This window comes from Zonotrichia albicollis, chromosome 4 (assembly GCF_047830755.1).
Source record: "Zonotrichia albicollis isolate bZonAlb1 chromosome 4, bZonAlb1.hap1, whole genome shotgun sequence".
NCBI classification, from domain to species: domain Eukaryota; kingdom Metazoa; phylum Chordata; class Aves; order Passeriformes; family Passerellidae; genus Zonotrichia; species Zonotrichia albicollis.
Window position 1 is genome coordinate 38,098,394 of NC_133822.1, and position 18,668 is coordinate 38,117,061.

At 35.9% G+C, this 18,668-nt stretch overlaps 1 protein-coding gene across 9 annotated transcripts in view; it reads left to right on the forward strand.

Annotated features, from left to right (window-relative positions):
* Window positions 1–18,668, forward strand: part of ANKS1B (ankyrin repeat and sterile alpha motif domain containing 1B) — a 406,891-nt gene that overhangs the window by 48,919 nt on the left and 339,304 nt on the right. For 8 of the 9 annotated variants that reach the window (XM_026798001.2, XM_026797993.2, XM_026798014.2 and 5 more), the window contains exons 4-6: window positions 8,248–8,544; window positions 16,221–16,296; window positions 18,386–18,487. In XM_026798001.2, the coding sequence (XP_026653802.2) occupies window positions 8,248–8,544; window positions 16,221–16,296; window positions 18,386–18,487 (475 nt within the window). The remainder of the gene's footprint in view (window positions 1–8,247; window positions 8,545–16,220; window positions 16,297–18,385; window positions 18,488–18,668) is intronic. The other variant, XM_026797998.2, reaches the window with a different exon arrangement.

The following is an 18,668-nucleotide window of genomic DNA, read 5'->3' on the forward strand; positions in this document are numbered from 1 at the left end:
AGACAGGAGTCTGCTAAGGAAGGCAGGAGCCTCCCCTGAAATGGAGAATGTAAACCCTCCCCACCCCTCTGAATTACTATAAATTTTAAATTAAGGGGCTCTCAGGCAAAAAATATGGGAGCAGGAAATAACAGTTCTTTAATAGGGAAAGGAAAAAAATAGAAGGATAAAGGAGACAATGCAGTACACTAAAACAGCACTGACAGGGTCAGAACTCAACCTGACACCCTGTGGGGTGTTGGTAGCAGTCCAGTTGGGAATGTGGCTGCAGTCCTCCTGGAGTGTCAGGTGTGGTCCTGTTGGAGCAGGGGGTCCTGTAGAGAAGGATGTATTCTTCCTCTGAAGATCCAGTGGAAGAACACAGCTGCTGTTTCTCTGGGGAATGCCATGGAGAAAGCCAGTGTCCCAAAATCTTCTGGATGATATCTGAGTAGCAATGCTTGGCTCCCCACTCTGGGTGGAGCATCTCACAATGGGATGTTATAGTTCTCATCAGTCATGCAGTGACATTCAATAGTCTGTTATCAGCAATGTCCCCTCCCGAGTGAGGTGTGAATGTGGTCACTCAGAGAGAGAGATAAGGCAAACTGCCCACTTGACAAAGGTAATCTGCCATACAGATGGTAATGGAAAACAACGTGTATTGCAATCTTCAACAGGTGTTCAGAGACTTGGAATGTGAAGGTGGGAGTCAGCTCCTAATTCGGATCTAAGCTATAATTGTCTGCATTGCCTGCATGGTCACCTTTTTGTTCCACAGAGGTCTGGGCTGTGTAATCACAGGAGCCAACAGGGCTATTCAGATGACTAAAAGAGGGATTCAAGTGTCCCAACACGGAAATGCGGGATCTTCTGAGACCCTACAGTAACTGAGACATCTGCATGGGCCTGAGAGTGTGACAGAGGGTGCTCAGAATTTCCAGGTCCTTGTGGAGAGAGTGGTGAAGTCCAGCTATGGTCCCCCCTGGCCCCCCACAACACCTCAAATGGTGAAGTGCAATCTTACATATTAATTGTTCGTTCAGTACCTACAGTAGTGTGGCCAGAAGGCAAACAGTGAGAAGATAAGAAATGGGAGACCTAGATTACAAACACTCCAAGCACCATGCTTTGAGTAATCTATTTGATATCTGAGGTTATACACCTAGCCATTGGAATCCATAGAATAACTAAGATATGAATATCAAGTATTAGTGCAGGAAATATAGGAAAGTAAAGTAATAAAATATGTCCATGTGGCAGTCTTCTGGGATATCCTGTAATACTCTGGCACATTCAAGAAAAAAACAACACTCAAAATTTGTCATTTTGTGATTTCAGTTTAAGATTAACATAATTCTCCAACTTGCTCATTCTCATCAGTTTTATGTAGGGTGAAACCAGTTGAACTGTAGGATTAGCTTTTGTCAAGGAGAGGTATTTTCAGTTTTATTTATGCAATAAAACAAAAAGCAACTATTGAATCATGTGTCACGCATTTGCTTGAAGACATTACGTATGTTCTACTGACAGAATACTGGAAACTGTGTAGGAGCTTCCAAGAGGCTGAGAGCCAAAAAGATATTTCAGTAAGATCAGAAAGAGAAATGTAAATTCAAACCTACTTCTCCCCAGTCCCACATATACCCTCAGACTTTAAGAATATTGTCAGACTTGATTAGGTGTGCTGTATCTGCTTTGATCACTGGAGCAAATAAGCAGGGATGCAGCTGATACTTCTAAACCCCACTGACTGAAAAAAGGTCCTTCTGTTTATGTATTTAACCCAAAAACCTTACAATAGAAAATGTGTGAGCAATCCTCACAAGAAATGTTGCATCTTAAGTCTTTTAAGGGCATCTTGATCATATCAAACTTTGAAGTTAAACTCACATATACAGAGTTTTTCTGACCTTGTAAATGCCTTAATGTTCCACTCTAGGCAATGGCCAAGTTTAGTGTGTGGACTACTTTGCTGGCACCTACTTCCCTCTGTTAATTAGCACTCTGTTCAGGAGAATATCCTCTGTATCCCAGAAAGAGGGAATGTCGTGTTGTTACTGAGCCACCTCCACCCACATATCCTCAAATAACACCTGAGGCATCCTCACCCTAACACCTGTTGTGCTCTCCCATGAGCCTGTAGGATTCTGAGGCCTTTGCTTATTTGCAGATAAGCTCTGTGAGGCAGATGTCTCCTCAATGCTCTGTTAACTTCTCTCTCTGGAGCTGTGGCTTCTAAGCTGGACTACTTTTCTTTTTTCTTCTGAGAGCTGGAGATAAGGACAGCCATATTTCATAGCAATTTTTGACCTCAGCAAATAGTGCACTCAAGTCAGACCATTTTTTCCTCTGTTATTGTTGGTAGTGGTGGATTTTTTCCCCCAAGAATCACATTAAGATGTAATTGTTTGCATTTTAAGAAAATTTTGTTCATGATTTAAAAAAATATTGCGACTAATTTGTAACATGTTTTTGTTTTCATCTATCTGATTAAAATTCTATGTGAAAGAAATGCTTCTAAAAACTTATGGGAAAGCAGTTGGATGACTGAACAAAGAAATAAATTACAAGCTCATGATGCATAACTTTATATTAGATGAAATAATGAATTTTATTTGGTATATTGTAAATTGATGAAACTGCGTTCTACACTTTGAAAATGCAGTTCAGTAGCATCATATGCAACCATATCCAGCATCTAAAGCTCTGAATGCCCCCTGCTGTTCCTATTACATAAAATTGGAACAAACAGTAAAGAGACAAACAGCTAAATGACAATTATATTATGGGGGTAGAGGAATGTAGCCTGGCAGCTCTACACACAGAGAATGGTTAGAGCATAACAATTATGTATGAGGAATTCTATCAATGTTTCATGCAGGAGTCTTGGTTGACAGGCATGGTGTATGTTTTAAATCACAAAATATGGTGACATTGCAAAAATGTAGGGTTTAACTTCATTGAGGATTTAAAATTACATAAATTATAAATTGAATTAAAATAGTATGAGATTAAGATTTGCTAATTGATAATAAAACAAAAATGTGTGCTGTTAACAGTCAAACTATTTATAATTTATTTCTGCAAAACGGATCTGGATAGCTAAAACATTTATTGTGGCAACTTTCATCATAAAATTGCATAATTGATGACAAATCCTAATTTAAGAAAAAATGTTTAATAACAGTCACATACAGGTCAATATGCAGTGTTGGGTTTTTTCAGGAAAAAATGTGAATAATGTCAGGGATAAATATAAATATATCCTATTAAATATATAAATGTATTATTAAATATGAATAAAATATATTCCAATTATATACATACAGAGTATGAGTTGTGAAAAATTTACGGGAAAAAATGTGAACACTTGTGAAATTTTTATGGATTCAGTGTGCTGTAGAATTGGCTTCTGCATCAAATTGTAATTGCTACAAAACCCACCCACATTTCTTTAAAACTACTAAACAATTGTTCTGGAATATGAAGACAGTCCAGGATGCATTCATATGATGTAAACACCTAAATTTTAACATATTTGCGAAGTTCTCCAAATCATCCAAATGAAACACGGACTTCTCTCAGTGATACCTCATGGATTTCCAGAAGTTCAATTCCGTTCCAAAATAGCCTGCAAACCCAATACTTTTCAAATTCTGCATTTGATTTTACCCCTCAATTAATTTGGTACTAGGGTATGAATTTCAGTGTTTCCTTTCCAGCTCTTACTACAGTTTTTTAGAAGGAAAAAAAGTGCACACACAATCTTTGATTTAAGCCAATTGCAACAATAAATTGGGAAAAAAGGTTTTTTAAAGTAGTCACCCATATTATGTTACTTTTTTGCATAAGTAAAAGTGAATTTCAATGGGAAGTCAGTAGCTTTGATTTAAATTCACACTGAGTAACTTGGAGACAAACTTCCTTTATTTTTTCAGAATTGATAACTTCTTGGTGGAACTTCTCAGGAAACTAAGACCATCCTGAGGTCATTCTGTTCTTTGTCTTGCATATATTCTTTCACTCCTTTTTTTCTCTATTTATTTAGTTATGAAAGCCTTATTTTTGTGTTGTTTTTTTCTTCTAGTTGGCTACTTTTGAGTATATTCAGCATATAGATAGGTGTTTCCAGAATGTCCCACCAGAATCTCCCATTGTTCCCTCAACTTCTTTAATTTCAACTTAAATTCTCATTTCATTCTCAACTGAGAAAAAAGCAAAAAGCTTTCAATAACAAATGTTTTGTTCATTTAGTTTACTTTGGGATTATGTGACAAAAATGGCTCAGTGATTTAGGAAGTCTCCTTTTTCAACTCCTTTTTGATAAAAAGAGGAGTTGAGCATCCTTTGGAAAGGTCTGTTAAATCAGTACTTGAGTTATTATTGCTGGTACAGTACTTGCATGGACTTCAGGAGATTTAAAACTTGCTTGGCAAAGAAAAAAAGGACTTCACAACTATACAATAAATGTCCTGATTTTACCCACAGTTTAATAGTGCTTCACAAGAGCCGCTATAATATTCATGCTAGCCATTCATTCTCTTGATACTTCCTGTACTTCTTCACTATCAGACTGCCAAGCTACAATAACTGTCTCTGTAATGTATTTGCTAATCTGCTCTCTAATGAATAGACCTCAAGATATATTGTACATTTTGCAGTGGCACACCTCCTTAGCAGCTGAATGATGTAGCACAGCCTGCAGATTCTGATGAGGTGCAGGGCTCTGAAGGCAGAGTTGAGTTTGCAACCACACCAGCCTGAGTTCTGGCTGTATGTGGAAGAGAAGAGATTCAGAGAAAGGCTACAAAAGGTCAGGATCTTGCCCATGAAATAATACTTGTAACAAATAATGAAGAAAATTTAAAAGAGGTTAAAAGCTGACTCATGAAATGCTTTGCTTATTTCTGAACAAGGTCCTTTGCACCATAAGAGTAACTACTTGACAAAAATATTATTATTTGTGAATGTTGGAGACTGTTTTTAAAATTCTGTGTTTGCATAATATTGGTCTACTCTATTTACCTTACATTTTGTATGTCTTTACTTGGTTCTTATTTCTCCATCTTTCTTTTTCTAGAACCATTAAGGTGTAGAATCTATCTTGTAGTTGCTAACATATCACGAAGTATCCAGAATTGCTGCAAGGATTCTAGTATTTTTCTTCAGCACTAGATGTATTATTTAGCCCTTGGATATCAAATTTCAGGCTCTAATTACAGAATGGTAATTTGCTTGCAGGTATTTTTTAGCAGATCACCTGCTCATGGCAATGACTGTTAACACAAACTTTCTGTGCTCCAGAAACAATTGTTTATGCTTGGAACTGAAAATATTGCTTCAAAATAGTATGTGACTTTAGGGATATGAAGGCAAACTACCTTAAAATCAATAGTCTCCTCTCCTTTCCTCTCCATTCTAAGCTGATTTATATCAGTAGTACTAAACTGTCAAAGTAGATAAATTTAGGGGGCAGTTAAGCAAGTATTAATTTACTCTTTGAAGGTTAAAAATAATTTTGTCTTCTCTACCTGAATTGAAGCTATTAATTTAAATTTTGGAGAAGGACTGTTTTACTATCAAGCTTTAATTAGGTAGTACCTCTCAGCTCTGATAACACAATACGTACAATGCTTGTTCTGAGGGCATATATGAAGGTAATTTAATTATCGTGTTTGCCCAGGCTGCATTCTTTTGCGTTATTTCAGTGATATGTAGCTCTTTCTAATTTTGTATCAGTTCAATTTGTCGTGAACTGAAATGTAGCATTTATTTGGCAAATACAAACCATATTAAAGTGTTCAACAATATATATCTGAAAATAATAACATTTTGTTACTTTGCTTTTCTGCATCAGGATGGTTTAAAATGTACCTTTTCTTTTCAATATGCCTTTGTGTGAAAATTCATCTGGATATTCTTTATCCAGAGGGAGCAAATTCCAGTTTGCCGCTCAGCAGCAGCAGCAACTTGTACTGTTTGATATCTATGCGTCTGTATTTGTCTATCACATTTTGAGAAAAGGGCCATAGCAAATTTAATTTTTCTTTCTTTGGAAATTTAATCAGAATACTCTTAAGCTACAATATTAGCAGAGTTGGCACAAGATTTGAAATAGTTTAATAAGTACTTCCATAAGTTCTTCAAAAAACCCTCAGATGAAAGATGATTTTGGACAGATATTTAATTGTAAGCCTGTATTTTGTTATTTACCTCCTAGAATGCCAATATAGTTAGTTGCATAGTTATTACACAACTTCTTTGTGTAGCTATGTCCATTGGACATATAAATACAGTAACTGTAGGCAAAAATTGCCATGATTGTCCATTTTGTGTGCAACTATCTGATGTTCAAACTTAATTGTACAAAATCAGGCTGCAGTTGCCTGTTCATCTAGCTGTCTATGAAATATTGAAAAATTTTAAAATTAATTTTCATTAAGTGTGCTTGTAATTTGTGGGCATACAATTGTACATAAAAAAATTACTTTGCTGGGTCCTATTTGAAGATATATTAAGGTCACTAGAGCTGAAAAAGCTTGTTTCAGGTAGTTGGTAGAACATTGCAGCAGTGTAGTATTGTGACAGTATATATTTTAATAAGAATTTCTGGTCTGTGCAATAAAGAAAGCCCACATGGTGGTCTGAAGGATGCACAATGATTTAAATACTTACTAGACATCAAGCCATGTCTGCCAGTGGAAACTTCTCCACCTGGATCTTCTCTAGCCTCTGTGTTACAGTTCAGCAGGAAACATACTCTAGTCTCAGATCTTGTGTAGTGTTGCAGACACCCATGAGTTTGACTGCAACATTGATTTATCTGAATGTATTGATCTGTCTCTTCTGTTCCCAAGTTCATCTGAGTCATCTTAGATTGCCAGAGATGAAAATGACAGTCATGTTGTTAAAACCACAAACCCAAGAGTTGAGTTTTTTGGTTACAGAATTAGAAACATCATTGCCAAAAAAACTCCTTTCTAGGTTTTACTGTGCAACATGAATATTCTTATCCTAGCTAGCTTTTGAGTAAGAGTCCAAAGCCTCATTTCTCTGCATCTCTGACTCTATCTGTCTTTTCAAAGGCAATTGTTTTTTTCTATTTTCAGTTCTCTGTCCCCTGAACTTTCTTCAGCTGTCTCCCTGAAAAATAGAACTATGGATTCAGATTTGCCACTTTTTCTTCCTTTAGAGTGATATCTCTATCTTTCTTTTGCATCTTTTCTGAATTTACATGAATCTTAATTTTTTTATATAGCTTATTGATTTTGTTCTTTTACAATATTCCTAAACTGTCACAACATTTTATAAATAATTTATCAGAAGAGGCAGTCAATGTATATACTTATAAAATTTATTGCATCTAGTGTATTTTAAAGCTTTGTAAATTCTGCATATGATGTATTAATAATATGGATGACGTATAGAATTCAGAGAGCTCGATAAACTATTTCCTTTGTCTTTTCCTGAAGTTGTCTTTTTGGTGTTATAAGTATACAGACAGAATTGGAAGGAAACAATTAAAAAATATAATGCTTATTCTCAATATTTATTATTAACTTTATTGAGTAATATTTTGGGAAACACTTGGAGGCATTGCCTTATAAAGCAAAAACCTGTTCACATGCATATTTGTGAGCATATGTGTACTCAAATGCCATAAAACACATAGAGAGCTCTCTTTGGAGTCCTGAGAAGACCAAGTGCTTAAGGGATTTGTAAATATTTGTATAGGTGCTGTTTTGTCTTCTTCAGAGTTTTAATTGTTGTCTGGATAGTAACTTTTTATAGTGATACATGAAACTAATGCCTGATGTATTTGCACTGCAGTTTTATCCATAGTTCCATTTCTCTAGTAATAAACCGCTATGGTATAAAATGAGCAAAATCAAGAAGAGATTGTTCTCTGTCAGAGTATTTTTAAGAAAAGGACTCAATCATAATTTCAGGAACAGTTGAATCAAAGAAGTTTACAGATTTTGGCATATCATGAGCTACAAGGTTTTGTGGGGCATGTTGTTAAAATGGATTGGGAGCAGTGTAGACACATAAGAAGCTCATCTGCTTGAGAGCAGCAAGCTGAAGTATTAATGTGTTATTATTAAAATTTCAGTGGAGTAATTTTGAAGCATTTAACATATATTACCATACATTATATTACAAACTCTGCCTCTGTAGTGAGCTCACGGAAGCAATTTATAGAAGCTGAGCATTTCTGTTGTGGATTAAACATGAATATCTGAAGCTTTTGGGTTTTTTTAACAGAACAATGAAAATGAAACAGCACTGCATTGTGCAGCTCAGTATGGTCATTCAGAAGTTGTTGCTGTTCTGCTAGAAGAGCTGACAGACCCCACAATAAGAAACAACAAACTGGAAACACCTCTGGATCTGGCAGCACTTTATGGACGTCTGCGCGTTGTGAAAATGATCATCAAAGCCTATCCAAACCTGATGAACTGTAATACAAGAAAACACACTCCTTTGCATCTTGCTGCTCGTAATGGCCACAAAGCTGTCGTGCAGGTGCTTCTGGAGGCTGGAATGGATGTCAGCTGCCAAGTTAGTGTGGAATCCCTTCCCTTCCCTTCCCTTCCCTTCCCTTCCCTTCCCTTCCCTTCCCTTCCCTTCCCTTCCCTTCCCTTCCCTTCCCTTCCCTTCCCTTCCCTTCCCTTCCCTTCCCTTCCCTTCCCTTCCCTTCCCTTCCCTTCCCTTCCCTTCCCTTCCCTTCCCTTCCCTTCCCTTCCCTTCCCTTCCCTTCCCTTCCCTTCCCTTCCCTTCCCTTCCCTTCCCTTCCCTTCCCTTCCCTTCCCTTCCCTTCCCTTCCCTTCCCTTCCCTTCCCTTCCCTTCCCTTCCCTTCCCTTCCCTTCCCTTCCCTTCCCTTCCCTTCCCTTCCCTTCCCTTCCCTTCCCTTCCCTTCCCTTCCCTTCCCTTCCCTTCCCTTCCCTTCCCTTCCCCCTGCATTAGATTATGATTTAAATGAAATTACTTATTACGTTTTTTTTCTTTAAGATACACTTGCATTTACTTTATGCTGCAATGGTGATATATAATACAACTTTATTTATTACAACTCAATGTGTTAAAAAGGATAACTCAAGAAAGATACATATCTTCAAAGCTGAGTGCGTATTTTAATGCTGTCTTGAAACATGTAGATACACAAATCATATCAACTATTCATGTAGGTGTGTATAAATATATTTTGTACAAGAGTGACTGCAAAAGGCTGTAAGCTGGTTTTCTAGAGCTATGGCCCTTGGTCACAGCAATCTAAAACAGTGTTTCATTGAGAGCTCATTTTCCTGTAATTATTCCATCCTAAACTCAAGTTACAGAGTAATAACAATTTTTGATTTTTGCATTTCTAAACGGTTCTTGTATAAATCTATGAGAAAATTCTATAGCAATACTCTCTCCCAGCTACTGACTCCAACCTGTCAGCCCTTCAGTGCATCAAGTTTTATGCACAGTAAGTTATAAGGATGTTAAAGGGGTAACTTTAAATAAAATAGACATAGATGGGAAGAGACACAAGGTACAGCAGCAGTGAATTTTCTGTTCAATTCTTTGTACTGGAAGGTGTCCAGGCCTTTTAACTAAGGAGGACTGGATTCTGTTATGTGTTCTGAAATGTTGCCTCAATCTTATAATTTCTCTTGATTTGATTGATGGCACTGAGTTTGTTGTAGAGTGGATTTAATCTTCATAAATGGAGTAACTTCCTTGCTGTCTCTCTCTCACTGTATAAAATATGTTTTGATGTAAGGTTGTTTCAGGTTTATACCTATTTTCAGATAAAGTAAGCAAGCAACCAAAATTAATTACATTTACTTCAGAGTCACATTCAGACATTCTCTACCACTTAGCAGTTGCTTAGAGCCTGTTGATGAAACCACCAAAGTTGTGGGTTCAGTCTCTGTATGGGCCATTCACTTGAGTTGGACTTGATGATCCTTCTGGGTCACTTCCAAATTAGAAGATTCTGTGAATCTGTGAACAAATCTTGCAAACTTTGTCTAAACTTTGATTAAAATGAATATCCATTTTAAGCTTTAATTAAGGTGCCTTTAATTAAACTCCTTTATACACAAAATTCCCTTTTATATGGAAAGATTGGACCTGGATTCCATACACTTTTATTTCTGGATTCTTCCATCAAGGTCCTGTTTTTCAACTTTTGAGAAAAAGAAGTGGGGAAGAAAAGATAGATTTAAAAAAAACTCAAAACAACAAAAAAAAGCAAATCAGAAAATATTAGTGTATTTTAAGATTAAAAGTGGATATTCTCAAGTGCCTTCCATAGCAAAATGTGGTAAAATTGTTTTACTACTTTTATTACTTGTCTCATATTTTGAGTTAGTGTTGATACTTGTTTCAAGCTATTTTAAAGTGAAACACTTTTGTGTGATTTGTGAATTTGGCACCTGTCAAGCTTTCAATTTAATTTGATTTTGATTTTCTTTACTAGAAAAAGAGACTTTTGCAAAGGTTAATATAAGCAGCTCATTTTTTCTTTCTATTACTACAGTTTCAGTAATTTAGAAAAGTTTAACAGCAACATAGAACTTTCAAATGCGTATGTCTGAATGTATAATTTTTCTTTTATCTCTAGCAAAAGAATGAGGAAAAATTTAGAAAGAAACTGGTGCCTGAATTGATTTTTAAGAAATAGAATAATTGAAGGAAAATAGTCTCTGTCATGGCAACTTACAAACTGATGGTTACATGAGGGCAAAATATTACACAATGCTTCTATGAAATGTGTTCTTCCTCTTATGTAATCTAGATAATTTTAGCACTACTGTGAATTCTCCTAAGCCATTTTTATCTATAGTTATACTAAAAATTTTTCACTAGACTTTAAAAAATACAGTGCCTGGGATCTTTTAAGAAATGAAAGATTCTTTTAGTAATGGTGATCTCTCTGACATCTCCACTAAAATTATAGGGCTTACTTGTTTTTTTCTTTTTTTTTTTTTTTTGCAATTCTAATTGCTTTTAAGTGATTTATATTCTTAGTTTTTTTTCTGTAGTTATTCAGAGGCAGAGATTTTTTTTTCACTAGGTTATCTTGTTTCTTAGAGGTTTTGTCCCAGTTGCCATAAGGAAATACCATTTATTTATTTTCTTGCTGGTGTACAGATTCTCTATCAATATGTTCCTTTTCATTCAGCAACTTAACATATTGGTAATTTGGCTTATTAACTTATTACTTCTGTAGCCTCTGAAAAATTCTGTTGATGATTACTGGCAGCTTATTAAGGTGAGGAGAGCACAAAATATCAGCTTGTCACTTAAAACTATTTTGTTATTAATTAAATTGATCTGCATCACTGTTTGGGAAAGAACAATTTACCAAGTAAAACCTTACGTGGTAAACAACAACTTTGCACTCATTTAAACATGTTAAATAAATTCAGTTTATCACCATAAAGACCTCTCAGAATATTTAGAGATGATAATAGGAGTAGCCTGTCTTGTATCACTGTAGTTGTAAAGATGTATTTATTTAAATGGGAGGTTTACTTTAGCCATCTTATCTTTCTCTTTTTTACTCCTTGAGCACTATTAATCACAGCAAAAATTTGGACTAATGAAAGAGAGCATTTACTTTTTTATTTAATTAATCACATATTTTATTAATTTCCCATGTCTATCCACTATCCTTCAATCTGGAATTATTTAGGAGTGGGCAATACAAATCTGCTTCATCTCTTTATGCTTTGGAGTTTTCATTTAAATTGAAACATATAAAAAATATACATGTTTTGGTTAAGTGAGAGACTTTGGGCCTTCAGTAAATTAATACACTGCACAGTTCAGTATGTTTCATGTAAACAGTAGTTTAATAATTATAAATACCCTAAAATATTGGCCTCTTCTGTTTATCCAACTTTCATCTATCCCTATTTGCCTTCCCTGTCTGTTCCAATAATGATGAAAATTTCCACTGCTTATCACTGGTACTTCTGCCAAAAGCTGTGCCCCCTCCTTTTTGCTCTCACTGTCTATGAAGGATATTCTGTGAATCAATTTGCAAAGCTACCTTCTGTCCTTCAGATTGTCTGAAATCCATGTCAGGCAAACTGCCTATGAATAAGGACTAGACAAGTGACCTAATTACAAGCTCTTGCATATTTACATGATTAAAAGAAAATATGTAATTATTAAAACCCTTGATGGTTCTCTGTGAGCCTACAGGTTGTACACCGAGGTGACCTAGGTATTCTGGTGTGCCCATTGACAATGTCCTCCGGTCCTAGCTTGATCTATGTGTCCAGCTGACCTGTATTTAGTAGTAAGCAGGGACAGGGACTGTTTTATTATGTTTAGCACAATTTGTGCTCTAGTTCTCTGTATTCCATATACAGAAAATTATGTCAGTGTCAATATATTATCCATTGGAGCAAACTCAAGTAGACTTTAGCTCACTTTGTTCATGAAAAATTGCCAGCAGTTTCTGTATTAAGTATCACTGGGAAAGACTTTCCAAATATAATGGTAGTGTTTACTTTGCCAGGAAAATGTGATCCAAGGCAATGAAAGATTCAGGAAGTAAAACAGTGAAAATTGTCTATAAATCTTAAGCTCACTTGCTGTAGTATAGACAAAGAATATATTGGTGCACAAGCACACTGTTATAAGTGAAAAAGAGCTTCATAAAAGTTCTAGGACATCTTAAATAATATATAGAAATTACTTGCAACTATATTTTTTAATCCTTGTGATTTATGTAAATGCTCTAATGCACAAGAATAAAACATTCTGAATTTACTTCTACCTTCAAGTAGTAAGCCACATGTACATCTAAAAAGAGAGATGCATCTACTTAGCCAGTCTGAATTTCTCTTGGCCCTGTTTATCCTGAGGTTCAGCATTTCCTCTAAGTTAAAGCAGAGTTTTGTAACTGTCTGGTAACAAGGGCATTTCTGCCTTCTGGATAGTTTTTGGGTTGAGGGATCTGATTCACTTGTTAGTTATTCACCATTACCATGAAATCCTGCCTAGGGCTTTTAAGATTTGTGTCAGAATTCATCTCCATGACATCTTATGCAGGATTACACTCCTTCATCTTAAAAGTGTGCTTTCAATCTCCATATTCTCAGATTGGTTTTAGTTCAGTTTCATGGTAGTATTTATCCCCTTGTTTAGATATCACCTTTGTAGTGTACAGATCTTTGCACTGTTTATGTGGTGTGCGTTTTAAATTTCTCTTTTGAAGAAATTGTTCGTAATATATATCTCATTTCCGGGATATGACATTCATTACTATTGTCTGATAGCTCAGAGTTATAAAGCACAGATTGCCCTAGAATTCAGGGCAGTGTGGAATGTGGATAAAGCATTTTAGGATCATGTTCTGATATGACAGGAAATATTATAGGTAGAATAGACTAAGAAGCAAGAAAGTATATATGGAAAAAAATGGACCTTAAGTTTGGATTCCTCTTCCAACTCTATGAATTACATGTGTAAAGGTGGGTTAAGTTCCTGTACTCCCTTTATGCTTAGCAGAACTATAGGTTCTTAGGTTGCCCCCAGATAATTTGTTTGCCTTACACATCTACAGGAAGTTCCTCTTTTCCTGTTAGTTTTAATTCAATTTCTTACAAGATGCTTTCATCAAGGAAAATATTGCTTACCTTTCCTCCAGTGGGGAATTCTGATGAACAGAAAGACTGCTTCCCATGCCAATTATCATATCAGGATCCTTTTCACCCTTTAACTGGGTAATCAGAGGATAAATCCTCTTCCTCGTCCTCAAAGCTGTTGATTTAGTATGCCAGAACATTGACCTTTCTCAGTCTTAGATCATGGTACAGTTGTCACTAATGTAGTCCATTTTTTCCATTAAACAAGGATCCTTATTAGTACAGAATGATATCTTTGATTTTAGTCAAGGTGCAACTGGTTTTCATCTCTGTGTTTCAATCTTTTAGAAATAAAATTTAGTGCCCTGGCTTCCTCTAACAATTGAACCTCTGTGGATTTTATTGTTTATGTGTACGTCACTAATTCTTCTCCTTGACAGAATCAGAGCTTGTTTGAGGTTGGAAGGGAACTATGGAAGTCATCAGGTCCAACTCCCCCTTTGAAGCAGAATCCCATAGAATAGGTGGCCCAGGATCATGTCCAGACAAGCTTTGAACTGAATTATCTTCAAGAACTGAGACCCTACAACTTTGCTTGACAACCTGTACCAGAGTTCAGTTCCCTGCAAAGGAAAAAAAAATAAATTCATATGTTCAAAGAGAACCTACTGTATTTCAGTTTTCTCCCATTATTTCTTCTGACACTGGACATGACCAAGACTTGCTTAGACTTCTTTCCTCTTTATACCCTCCCTTCAGATATTTGTACACATTGATGAGATCCACTATAAGCCTTCATTTGTCTAGGTTCAACTGTCCCAGTTCTCTCTGCCTTTTTTCATAGAAGAGATGCTCCAGTTTCTTAACAATTTGTGTCTCTCTCTAGTAGCTTCATCTCCATCTTGTGCTGGGGAGCCCAGAACTGAACTGGTGTGGATCCCCAGTAGTGAGCAGAAGGGGAGCCACCTCCTTTGACCTGCTGTTAACGCTCCTCCTTGATGACAGAGAACTCTTTTGATAGTACCAGATCCACCTAATAGTCATGCCAGTAAGTGACCAATCCAAAGGAAATGCAATATGACACCAAGAGGATAATAGGCTTTTTTCAGAATTGCTGATGTCAAACCTTTTCAGTAATCAGAACTTGAACTATCAGTGACTTTTCTGAGAACTTTTCTCATTCCCAGAAATGTCTGAGCTGCACATTAATCTCTCTGTGTACCTCTGTGGTTGCACTGTCATTGCAGAGTTACCCATTTTGAAGTCAATTGCACTATCTGGAACTATCCTGAAGATATTGTTTGAGTAAAGGATTCTGAAACCATCTCTAAGTAAATCTCCATATTTAGTCTTCTTGTTCCAAATAAACCTGGGAATGTCCAACTGGATTGCTTCTGAAAATGGAAATATTAGAAGTTGTTTTGAGATATGTGTTTCATATGTATACTCTCTTACTGACTTCCTTCTCCTCTCTTTTATACTGCTAGTGTAAATGGTGTGCAGGATGTGGATGTCATTGGGCATGCTCTACTTTTACCTCCATGTACCAAGCAGTAGTAGGACATATGTACACTTACAGTGTACTCGCATCCTATCTCAGGATCTCTGATTACTTCTAAATATGCTGTCATTGCATTGCTGTAACTCTGATGCCTTCTGACACAACTAATTAATAATGAATTTCTATTTTATTTCAGAATTGGGTTTTGTATGTATGTATCTTTAAGGTCTTTCTACCATAGTAAGTATGACTGGATAAAGTACAGGAAAAAACAAATTTAAGCAGCAAAATCTTTAATGTTTGTCTAAGATAAATTTCAAAATCTAATTTTCCATTAAAAAAAGAGGTAAGTCAGATACTCAGTGAGATCTAGTAGTGCTCTAGTTAATGCTATTGGATGGAAGGTGATTCTGTTCCTATTTTTCAGTAACAGCAGTATAAAATACTAAGAAAAACGGCTTGTTAAAAGAGTATGTTTTTCAGTACTATAAATTTTATTTGAGCAAAAGTCTGCTCACAAAGAATTTTGTGTCAAAAAAATCTGCAAAATCAAGTTCACAGACAGCTAAGTTAGAATTCAAATGACATGAGCATAGGCATCTAAAGCTGTTGGGGGTGCCTTAGGGTATCCAAGGCATCTGTATGAGGCAGATGTGAGGCAGATCAAATGTGAACATGAACTGGACCAGCTGCTGGACCCCAGGATGTCCTAGGGCATCTCTCACATATAACTGAATTGACCTTCTGGGGTGTGATCCAGTTTCACACAAAAAAATCTAATTGTAGATGTCCACATGTAAACTGTCTGACTGCTGAAGAGCTGTGTTCTACTGATGGTGCTGACTAGAATTTCACTGCCTGTAATGGGAGTTTAGAAATTTTTCACAAACTCAGGCTTGTTAATAGGGAGCTATATTCCATTCCTACTATATTTTCTTATCTTGTTATTAATTTTACAGTAGAACTGACAGCACTTTTGGTTTTGTCTTGAACAATAATAAGAAAATCTTGTATTCTAGTATTTATTCTTCCCTATTCCCTGGTTTTTTATGTGTAAGTAAAATAGAAGGGCAAAAATATTTTATTTATAATTTACAGAAAAATTAATTGGTATTTAAATGTCATAATATTTCTTTTCTAGACAGAAAAAGGGAGTGCCCTACATGAAGCAGCCCTATTTGGAAAGGTGGAGGTAGTACGCATTTTGCTTGAAACAGGTAAATCTGATTTACAGGAAACACTGAACAAATGCCCTTAATTTTCCTAATTTGGTATGTCCTTAAGTTTTGGTTATAAAAATTACTGTTATCTCTATCAGCCTTTGCAAATCTAATCACATGTACTTCTCCTTAAAACAGTGTTCTTTTAGAATAAGAAATTGCTATACACAGAGAACAAAGGTGATGTTCAGACTCAGAAATTCCATATATGACTCAGTGTATGTCACTGTATTCTGAGAATAAATGTATTATGAGAACAAAATGGCTACATAAAATTTTATTCAGTCTGAAAGGCAGCCAAGAATATTCTTTGATGTAGAGACCAGAAGATTCATGTTCACATTTATTTCCTTCAGTTAGCTATTCCTAGCATATGCACCATTCTGCTTGCTTCTTCATTTCCTGGATAAACTGAGTGCCTGCAAAGAAAGGGGAAGACACTGTATCTCTGAGAATTGCATTTGTCCTGAAAGAAGAACAGGGATATAAAGTCCAAACATAATACTACATAATAAGTTTCAGAATTGTTGTAGGTAAATTACTTTTCTAGACAACTGTCTTCTCAGGTAAATGGTAAGACCAATGAGAATGAAAATTCTTAGAAATAATTTCTTACAGATCCATGAACTTCCATTACACTGAGGGATCTCATTGGTCTTTATTATCAGTTCTTGTGGTGTTACATATGTATTGCAAAAGAAAGTGTATCCTACTTGCAGCTCTTCATCTGAATCTCAACGAGTGTATCCCTTGACCTCAAACCTGTTTTCAGAAAAAAAATGGTCCTTCTGAGTTACTTCTCTGTTTGGATGAAAAAGAAGGCGGCTGAAAGGGATCTTTACCTGCCCTTGAAAAGGCCTTTTTATTTCCTAAAAAAGGAAGGACTGGAGAACATCACACAAGCATAGGAAGCCCTTTAGACCATAGAAAAAGCCTATCTTTTTCAGATTAATACATGTTGCAGCCTCTACCAGCATAAAGTTGTCAAGACAGTGGAGTAGAATCTTCACAGTGAACCTTCAAACCCAAATGCTCTGCACTTCTGCCTTTTGTACCTAACAACCCTTTCTTTTCTAGTTCTGCTTAAAAAAGAGTCAGAAGATGTTATAAGTAGCTCCTACAAAGGAAAGATGTGAGTTGGTACATCTGGCCTCTGAAAGTCAACTGCCACTGCTAAATAGCCCAGTAATATTTTGGTTTTGTTTTCAGTGAAAAAATTTTGTGTTTCTCACAAAACAAATTAGGAAAATGTCTTGGGTTAGGAAACTGCAGCCTTTTCTGGATGCTTTCAGAATGTCCTTTTAAATCCTGCTTCCTCTGTTTTTCTCTGGTGTCCTGAGAAGAATTTCACTTTTTTGCTAGGACATTTAATATCTTCACTTTTTATGTAAACCACATCTAAACTGAAAAACAACTTAAGCATTCCTACTATAAGGTAAAATTTCCAAGGAAGCTCCTACAAGGCAAAGGTAGAGTCATGCTGTACCCTGTACAACAGGTCCTGATCCAAGGCAGGCCTCAAACTTAATTCACAGTTGAAGCCCAACCTGAGGAAATCCTGTGGCTGTTCATAGTGCCTGTATTCTACACATGGGTATTTCATGGATATTTCTATTCATGGCATGAGTTTTGAAAATGCTGCCGTGAAGTACAACTTTAACATATAGATTAAAAAATTTTTCAGTCTTGCTCCCAAAACACATACTGGTACTCTGGACCAGAAAGTTCCCAATGAATTAAAGTAGTTTGGAGAGAAATGTAGGAAAAACAATCAGAGAATTTATTGATTTTACAAAATACCTTTTCAGCATGGTTTTTCTTTAGGAGCAATCTGTTAAAATAATCCCAAATTTGGTTACTTTATATCCCCATGATATACAGAAACATGAAAACCATCTATGTCAGCAGGTGAATTTTAGGCTGCTTGAGCTTTAAACAGAAATGTATCATCTGTATCTACTCAGCTGTAATGCTGTTGTAAAACCATTTGCTTGCAATTTGTCAGGTAACTCAGTCTGATATAACGCATTTATAATCCGAAGCATTTAGGGTTAAATATTCCACCACAGATCCATTTCTTTTTCAGGAATTGATACCAACATAAAGGACAGTTTGGGTAGAACGGTTTTGGATATACTTAAAGAGCATCCATCTCAGCAGTCTCTCCAAATTGCAGCTCTACTTCAAGGTAAGGCATATTCAATTACACATTTGTTAAATACAATAGAGAAATATTATTGTATATTGTGATTTCTAATCTTTAAATGTTTCATTACACAAAGGAGCAGCCTTTTGATTTAAAAAGACTAGTTGAAGAAAAATAAGTTGTCCAATATCTGAATTTCAGAGTAAACCCTTTCTTTTTTGCA